The sequence below is a fragment of the Seriola dumerili genome, unplaced genomic scaffold (genome assembly GCF_002260705.1).
Source record: "Seriola dumerili isolate Sdu_G_001 unplaced genomic scaffold, Sdu_1.0 BDQW01000505.1, whole genome shotgun sequence".
Classification (NCBI taxonomy): Eukaryota; Metazoa; Chordata; class Actinopteri; order Carangiformes; family Carangidae; genus Seriola; species Seriola dumerili.
Window position 1 is genome coordinate 291,487 of NW_019174760.1, and position 9,665 is coordinate 301,151.

General features: G+C 41.6%; 1 protein-coding gene across 1 annotated transcript in view; it reads right to left on the minus strand.

Annotated features, from left to right (window-relative positions):
* LOC111235509 (protein shisa-9-like) overlaps positions 1-9,665 on the minus strand; it is a 114,876-nt gene that overhangs the window by 4,210 nt on the left and 101,001 nt on the right. The window contains exon 3 of the mRNA XM_022763964.1: positions 6,229-6,345. Within this exon, the coding sequence (XP_022619685.1) occupies positions 6,229-6,345 (117 nt within the window). The remainder of the gene's footprint in view (positions 1-6,228; positions 6,346-9,665) is intronic.

The following is a 9,665-nucleotide window of genomic DNA, read 5'->3' on the forward strand; positions in this document are numbered from 1 at the left end:
CCACACACTCACACCTCGCATACGTTTCACCTCATTAGTCTCCGCAGGTTCTCCACTGATCAGCGCCGATAAAGGAACCTTACCCTGAAGTGCAAAACAAAAAAAAAAAAAAAAAACTTTGAACCAGAGGAAGCTGGAGGAGCGCCTTCATCTTCAAAGCCATCTTTTGGGGAATTTGAGATCACTCCAATTCATGTAGTCTTCAAAATCTACCAAAAACTTATTCCACCCGTTTGTTGACCTGAAGCGACCACGCTGCAGAAATATCTCATCATTTCATCTCTCACTGACTTTAAAAACCTTATCAGTGAGTCTGTGGAGTCGTCTTCTCGTTTCCATGACAATATTTTATGAAATAATTCATAATTCCTTTTTTTAAATTTGGCTTCTCTGACCTTTTTTTTTAAAAAATGCTATAGGTGATTTTGGATAAACAATCACCGGATGTTATTTAACTTTACAGCCATTTTTCCACAGTATCTCCAATACTGCTCAGACTGTTGGATCGTTAGACTTTAATTAAAGACTTCAGGCTGTCCTGGCCCAGAACTTGGAGTCCTAGCTGCCTGGCACGAAGCCTTTCACACCCTTTTCAAGAAAATCCCTCCGCCTTCTGTCTCCTGTTGTTTCCTTCCTGGAGACCTGACGCACGTGTCGAGCTCCTTGAATCACACATGAAGTATGTGTTCGTGTTTTAAAACGGCATCTTCAATGAAAACAGCTCCGAGTTCCACGACGCCCAAGTGAACACGAGGTTAATAAATAAAAACACAGGTGAACTATTTATGAGCTTGTCTCCGATCAAAGTTTATTTCCTCCTCCTGTCGCTCTCGGATTCTGCTCGTCCGTGACGTTTCTGTCCTCTCACCTTCTCGCTCACCTTTAGCATCTTTACCCGACGCCTCCTCCCCGCCACTTCACCTGTCCTCCTTTCACTTTATTTAAGATAGATTCCTCACAGCTGCTGGCGCCCGGGTCCTGCTGTTGCACCTGGCGCAGGTTTGCTGACACGCAGTTTCCCGACCTCTTTGATCTGTTCCTCTCTTCTTTTCTTCTTTATAAATTCCTTTTGTACTTCCTGCTTCCTTTTTTTTCCTCCGTCTTCCCCTCTTCCTCCTCGTCTTGCTTTGTGTGAGAGAGATTTTAGTAAACAAACATCAGCTGTTAACCGCTGCAGTGTGTTTTAAGAAGGAAGCAGCTTGGTCCAGATTCCCGCTGTTTCACCTGGCAAATGGTCAGCAGCCCGGGCCGAGCTGTTGTGTGTCCTAGCCGTGACTTTGCCGCACGGCCAGCAGCTGTGGATCCGCTGTCTTGTTTATTGCGCAGTAAGAGAACTGATAAGCATGTGTGAAAAGATGATTGGATCGTTTCTGTGGCCAGTTTCTTAGAGAGAAACAACAGAACGTTATTCCTCGATTCATGCTTCAAGGAATTATTTGACATTTTAGGAAACGTGTTTACTCGAGGTTCAAGCTTCTTTCTTTTTTTTTTTTGTTCATTTCTAGAGGCAAAATATCGACTCTCACGGAGCAGTTGGGAGGGGGCTGGGGGTGTCGAGGATTCCTCACATTGCGTTGGGGGGGGGGGGCTGTTGCACGAGCTGCTAGAGAGGTCCTGATAATCCATCAGCTACCTCCTGCAGGATAATGGTGGGGAGGGGAGAAGCGGGGTGGGGGGGGGGGGTGGGGGCTCGCAGACTCGCGCTGCAACAAAGTATCTGTCCTTCCACAAGAAGAAGAGGAGGAGGAGGAGGAGGAGGAGGAGGAGGAGGCTGTGGGTGCCCTCGGGGACAGAGAGCAGCCTGGGGAAGGAGCTCCGTTTCCACAGTGACCAGTTTCAGGTTTACTTCCTGTTTAGTTTCCGTGCCTGGCTGGATGCCTTGTGTTTATTGGCTGCGCGGGTGTTTTGATTGAACTTTTGACCGCTGCATGTGGGGATGACAGCTCTCTGGTGCTGGTTAGCTTAGCTTAGCATAAAGAGTGGGGACAGGGAGAAACAGCTGGTCTGGCTCTGTCAAATAACTTCACCTAACAGCACATGTAAAGCTAAGCTAAGCTAAGCTAAGCTAAGCTGTGTTCACTTGAAAGACATGAGGGTGGAATCAGTCTCGACAAAAATACACATTTCCCAAAATGTTGAACAATGCTTTAAAACTCCTGCATCGGATCCACTGAGCGGAGCGAATGAATTATCCAGAGGAATTAAAAATAGATCTGAATCTTCTGTCACGACGTGAATCTGTGTGATGATGAAATATTTCACAGTGGATTCATCGTCCCAGGATTCAGACCTGATACGAGTTCTGCATCATTTGTGATGCCGACCGCCTGTATTTACATGTTGATGGTCAAGAGGAAGAGGGTGATTTATTGTTTATATTATAAAACTATTGAAAATAAATACACTGGATGACAGTATGCCATTGTTTTTCCATTTTATATGATCAGTTTTATTCCTCCGCAGCAGCCATTTTGTCTCTCCGTCCCCTTGTCACGGACACGATATCTCAGAAACGCCTCGACGGAACTTCTTCAAATGTTGCACAAACATTCACTAGGACTCAAGGATGAACTGAGTAGATTTTGGTGGCTAAAGGTCAAAGATCAAAGGTCAAGGTCACAGTGACCTCCGAAAACCTACAAATAGTCAATATTTTCTCTGACTCTGGATCAACAGGGATGTAACCTGGAACTAGTCTGAGCGGCGGAGGGATACAACTGTGAGTCGGTAGTTCTAGTTTTGATCATTATTTTAGTTTTTTTTTATCTTTACTGCCGTTGTCATTGTTTGGGATCTGGTGTCAGCTGCATGAGACCCAGCGTCCCTGATGGCAGGAAGCGCGACACACCGGGACTGAAGTGTGTGTATTAGATAAAGACAGGACAGAAACCAAACAAAGCAGCAGTTCCACGTCTGCGTGTCATCAGAGACACAGGTGAAGACGTCGACGTGGAGCGAGGACGGGCGAGAGCGCTGCACGTCGCTGTGCGAGGGGGTTTTGTTATTTTGAAGTATTTTTCAGTGAAATGCGGCTGATGCTCATCGTTCAGTGGTCGGGGGGGAAGATGCTGCTGCTGCAATCGGCCTTTGTTTCTCTCTCACTGAGCAGAATAATGAGATGAGCTTCTGTCTTCCCTGCTCTTCTCCCTCTCAGTCAGTTTGCGTCGCTCGTTTTGCCGGCCTCAGTTTTTTCTCTTATTGTCTTATCTGAGTCTTTTCTGCTCTTTTCTATTTTAATGCTGATTGCTGAGAACGTGTTTCCAATAATAAGTAAGAAGACAGTGAAAAAAGGCCAGTTTGCTGTGGCCTCCGAGTCATCAATTAAACGTCTTAATGGCTGCAGTTTCTGCCTGTGGTTTTTAAAAACTAATTACTAAAAAAACGATTTATTTTCATGAGGTTTTTGGACACGTTTTTTTCTCTTTCAGCCCTTCCAACCAAAACACCAAATACACAATAGTAACAACAACAGCACATTTATCTGCTGCGACATTATGTTAGCATCTCTGCCTAACTAGCTTGCTAGCTTCAGTTATTACACATGTAGGATCAAAGGTTATCTTAGAGAAAAACTTTCTATTTCATCAACTGCAAAGTATTTAAGGAAGCTGGAAGCTAACAGAGTTTCAGGCTAACGTTAGCAGCTCTTTATTGTATTTGGTTTACACTCCAGCAAACATTAGCTGAGATATAGTGATACCGTTGCCACGCACATCTTCACCCTTTAAGCCTTTTTCTCTGGAAATGTGAAAAGTGAAAACACACTGAGCTATGAAGCTTCAGAGGGTTTTATTAGAGGGAAATACAGTGACGGCCTGATCTTACATTATTCCTCACCATATCTACAATACTTGTTTTAAAGAAACATTAAAAAGTCATCAACGAGGTCATGGAGCTGACGTTAGCTCAGTTCGATAGCTTGAAAATCATGATAAAATCTTCTTGTGACAGTTTTAATTTCAGCTCAATCGGTTGTTGGTGAGAAATGAGACACCTGCTCCTGTCTGCCACTTCCTGACATCAGGTAAATTATTAAGAAGAGCAGTAAATGTGCCACTGTTTTTATTTTAAACTGCATTATTTTCAGACCAAGAACCAGAGCAGCTTTGTCCTTCTGAACTTTGGACGTCTCACTCTCTTTAGTTTCTGTCTGATGCTCTTCAGCTATAATGAGCAGCTCTGTCTCTCTTTGCATATTGTGCCGATGAACAGTTCATGTACATGTGTCGAGCTGTCGCTGCTCGTCATCGTCACCGTGTCCTTCTCTGTCTGCAGTGATCAGATGATAGATCGTACTATATGTGTGTGGTGTTGTGTTGTGTGTGTGTTGTCTGTCTATACAAGTTTAAACTCGTGTGCGGTAACTTAGGGGAGAAGAGAGTGCTGCAATGTTATGTGTCAGAGGACTTTGGTGTATATATGTGTGTGTGTGTGTGTGTGTGTGTGTGTGTGTGTGTGTGTGTGTGTGTGTGTGTGTGTGTGTGTGTGTGTGGTGCCTGAGGGTGAGTTTGAGGCCTGAACTTGCCTCTGTCCAGACTGCTGTCACTCACCGCCCATCTATCTGTGTATGTTGGAGTGTTAAACTTGCTTGTCCTGTGATTTTTAATCGGTGATTTAAAAACCATTAGACGCCGTATGATCCGTAAATAATCTCCATATATTCTTTGTTTCATCTTTTGAACCACTTGAGTTTCCATCCCTGTGTAAGTTACGTCATCAATGCCATCCTGGAACCTTCCTACCTCCCACATCGTTATTATTATCATTACTATTTACAGAGAGGCAAGCTGTCATTAACTGTCAGCGTTACAGTGGCTGTCAGCGGTGATCGTAATGTCCTAATGCTTTGGTCAATACAGGACTTCCCCCGGTTTCATAAAGCTAATGCACCAACATGTAACACCACGATATTCGTATCATAAGAGAGAGTTACTAATGATTCTAAGTGACAGATCAAAACACAGGAACCAACATGAAGTGCATTAATAAGGTGTGGTACAAAATCTATAGGTGCTCATATGGCTCAAGTTACATTTCTGCATATTTCATAAACAATTAATAATAATAATAATAATAATAATAATAAACAAGTTTCGTAAAGGAAATGACATGCACCAAGTGCTTCACATGAGAAGACATAAAAAGAAAATAAAAACATGTTAAAAGCATTGATGTAAAATGAGATGTAGTAATAAAAAAATACAGATAATAAATGAAATAATAAATCATTAAAAATAAAATAAGCGATCGGTAAGACATCAGCACTTATAGAAGCGATTACTGAGAAAAAGCTGGTTAAAGTCTGAGCTTCATAAACACAATTATTATAATTATTTTGTTTACAAACTATAATAATGCTGAATTCTATGAGACATTATGAAACGGATCATTTACTGAGTTAAAATTACATAACCTACAAATATATACATGTCAGGAAACCAGTGTCTGATGACAATAACAATAATTATGTTTTTTCTAATTTGTCGCTCATTAGTTTTAGTGCAAAAACGCACAGTTGCTGTTAGTTGCTTCGTATCGGTTTAGTTCTGTGTGTTGTTGGACATGTGGACAGAATAACACCGAGCCGAGCTGTGCTGCACGTGTAGCTGCTAATCTCTTGCTGAACAGTGACAGCTCTTCAGTAAAGTTTGTATTTAGCTGCAGCAGACAGAATAAGAGTTCACGCTGGTGATCGGCCTGATCGCTGAGCAGAGCTCAGAGCTCTGCTGCTGCTGCAGTGTTTTACACATCCTGCTGGTAAAGAGCATCATTTATTAATAGTTTTAAAAACACTGGATCTCAGTGAAATATTCAGTCAGATTTCTCAAACTGGGGCGAAGGGCTTTCTGTCTTGTCAGCGACATATCTCAGTCATAATATTGACATCACGACTGCCGTAATGTAGTTATCCTGAGGTGGAGGAAATCAGGAGTAAGTCGTAGCTTTCGAACAGGGAGTCAGACTCATAAAAAATCTATTATCTTAATGGGTGCTTCCTCTCCCGTAACCACTCTCCCGCTCAGAGTGCAGCAGCATGTGGACGTGTTCTGTTTTTCTATCGTCCCAACTCAGGTTCCTTTACACTGTACAATGTTTGACTTCACTGACCGCTGTACACTGAGCTTGTTTAATCCATTATTTACATACTAAGGGTCACACTGGATTAAATGCATGTTTAAGTGTTGTAAAGGTGTGTGTGTGTGTGTGTGTGTAAGTAACCCTACTCACCCACGGCCTTGAGCGAGGTGTACTTGTTGAAGCCGATTCCCAGGTTGTTATGAGGATGAGACAAAGCCATGGCTGGACCCAGGGGAGACAAGGCTGCGTTGTTCAGATGGTTGTGATCTAAGGCAAAGAGAGAGAGAGAGAGAGAGAGAGAGAGAAATATAAATATCAACAAATATCTGAAAAGTCGGCCAAAGAGAATCCAAATATGTTTCCATCAGCTGGTGTTATGAGAATATTCTCAAGAGGGAGAAACAACAACAGCGCACCATTAAAAGAGCGTCAGTACGTCCTCTGTAAGGGCCGAGTCTAACTTAAGCTTTAAGACATTTGTTTGTTTGTTTGTTTGTTTGTTTTCATGAATGAAGTTGGTGAGACTTTGTGTTTAAACACTGATTGTATACTGTGCCCAGAATGTGACATAAGATGAGCCCTGGTAGGGAGAATGGATGTAATGATTAGCTGAGGCTCGATAACCATTTGTGCGTTTCTATCTGTCCTCATTACATAATGTTTCTGCTTAGAATAACAAATATATTCATAAAGCCTTTAGATGTGCAGGTTACCCGGGACAGAGGCAAACAGTACTTAAAATAGGCCCCCGGTTAGAAAACACACAAGGACGGCTGACAAGCGAAACAACACACAAACATGAAGTGTGTAAACAGATACTGGGTATGTGCCTCCTTACTGCAGATTAAACACTGAAGATGACAGATCCGAGGGGCACGGACACGCAGCGACCGTGAACGTTCAAAAACACTTAAAAAGACCCTCATTAAAACCAGAATTGACTGGTTGGTTCAAACCCCCTTCATAAATAAAATCATCATTAAATAAATAAAAAAGGTTTAAACGAGGCCCCAGACACAGGTAAGGTGACGGGAGCTCGAGTTATTATAAAGCTTTACTATTTTTAATAAATTATAATAAATATAATACTAAAAGATTAAAAAAAAAAATAATAATGTTGATAATAAATAATTGTAATAAGTAAAATTCATAACATATAGATACATACATTCATATATTCACACACCTCAGGGTGTTTAAAAAAGTAAAGGGCTAACAGGTTTATAAATAAATAAAAACACACAAGTATAAATGCTAAAAATAAGTGCTAATTATAAAACCCATAAAAGCAACACAAGGGTTGGTAAAAATATAAAGTTATATATATATGTATGTATTATTTTGTATGTAAATGTATTTAAACAAATAAAACATTCAAAATCATTTAAAACTCATTTTAGTCAAATTAATAGGAAAAATTGTCAGAAAGTATACACTATAAATATTTATATAACTTTTGTTTATGTAAAAAATATGATTAAAAGGAAACCCAGCTGCAGGCGGTTCACACGATTATTAATTTGCTGTTTGGCGAACAGCTGACTCTTAACGTCCAATTATATTCATGCCAACGACTCCTCCAACTTAAACTACTACACAGGACAACCCTCTGACACGACCCACGGCAGTGTGCCCCTACGGCGGCAGGTGTACCGGACCTCAGTTGTCATGGTTACCGTAACATACCGAGAGCGGCGTACCGACCGTCCCCATGGTTACTATAATAACGGTCATGGCTTGGTTAGGTTCAGGAAAAGATGGTGATTTGGGTTAAAATAAGTGCTCCCTCGACATCAGACAATCTTTGTTGTCATGGTTACAGTAACAGTATTCCATCCACCACCACCTCCTCCTGACGTGGGCTCTGTCTCTCTTTATGCTACGTCACCGACACTTTTCCCTTCGCTCCTGTCGTCATCACTACGGCCACGAGATGTCGCCTAGCAGCAGAACCTAACGATGATGTCATAATGACCTGCAGCACAGACGACCCGTGGGCTGGTTTCAGTCGGTTCTCCCGGAGGAATCCAGTCGGTGGTCGGTCACCTCTTTGACTTGAGCATCATCTGAATGGTTGTTGGAGATGCATCAACGCCGCGGCTCTAACGCTCCCAGTGACCGATGCTAATGTTCATACGCGCCGCTGCGCAGAGTCAGTGTCCTGCTAATTCTAATAATTTAGCTATTGATTACGTGTTTGTAGGTGTCACCTGCTGATGTATTGACAATTTGATGAGAGGAAATGTAGAAGCTGGATGTGACTGGCAGCAGCCCGTGGAAAATATTCTTGTTTTGCAGGTGGATTAGAATAAACTCTTCATACTCAGGAAAGAGTGATGTTCATTCTTCCAAACGAGAGTTTAAAGCTTCACTAATCAATGTTTTTATAACAACAATGGATCAAATGACTGTGTGTAATTTACACGCTGTCACAAATCCACAGAATCCACAGCAGGTTCTTGCTCTCAAAGACTTTGGGAACGTGTTTGATGAGACTGCAGTTCCCCTCAACTCTACAGAGCTTTTTCTTGTTTTTTAGCATCTTTCAGTTCATTGTTTTGGTTTTACAACTTGACCTTTTAACCTCTGAGGTCGACGGATGTTTCCGTTAATATCTTTGCGATAATAAAGCGCAGAAAAATGATTTAAATGCTGTTAGAATCTGTGGATGCTCCACTTTCTGTTTCATTCATGTGAGATCGTACGTAACTCACAGGCGGAGTTCGAAGGCTTCTAAACTATGGTAGAATGACAGTTTTCATTTTAGGCATTTATTAAACATTTATCTACTATTTTACTCACATGTTGCTCTATTTCTATGAACATAAGACTTTGGTGAACACATTTCAAGCACCAATTTCTCAGCATTCAGCCCAAATGATGTCTTTGCACAGTGAGAGTTAAAAAGGAGCCTCGTTATAGAAAGAGCTGAGATTGTTCTGAAAATTGTGATGTAAAACTCTTGGGTATTATCTAATATGAAAGTATCTTGAGAAATACTGTAGAAAGATCTGGTGTATCTGATGGTGCTGCTCTCATCAACCTCGTGTTCAGCAGCAGTTTTCTGCTGTTTTCAGCTAAAAAAGCTCCGATAAACCACCTGCACCTGCAGACACGCAGCGTTAGAGAGCAGCTGCTGAACGTCGTCGAGCATCTGGAAGCTAAAGAGCCAGACACTGTGCTCAGGAGTTGTTGGAGACCAAAACTGAGCTAAAAGGAGAGTGATGATGGTGATCTAATGTCGCTGGGTGTGGACAGTAAATGTAAGTGTCAAGTTTTACATAAAAATGTAGAGAAAATTAAGTTTTAATTTTTGAAAACGCTGTCAGAAGACACAGTCTTATTTTGTTACAGAAACAAGGGATGAAAGTTAATTTAAGAACGATACGCTGATGTCTGAAAGTCTTCCAAAAAGCTTATTTAACTGTAAAACCCTCCCAGCTCTGAAGAAACAAGGTCAGACCAGGATTACCTCACTTCTCCACAAGTCTAAAACTTAAACTCTTTCCCACAGGGGAATAGAAGTACACACACACACACACACACACACACACACACACACACACACACACACACACACACACACA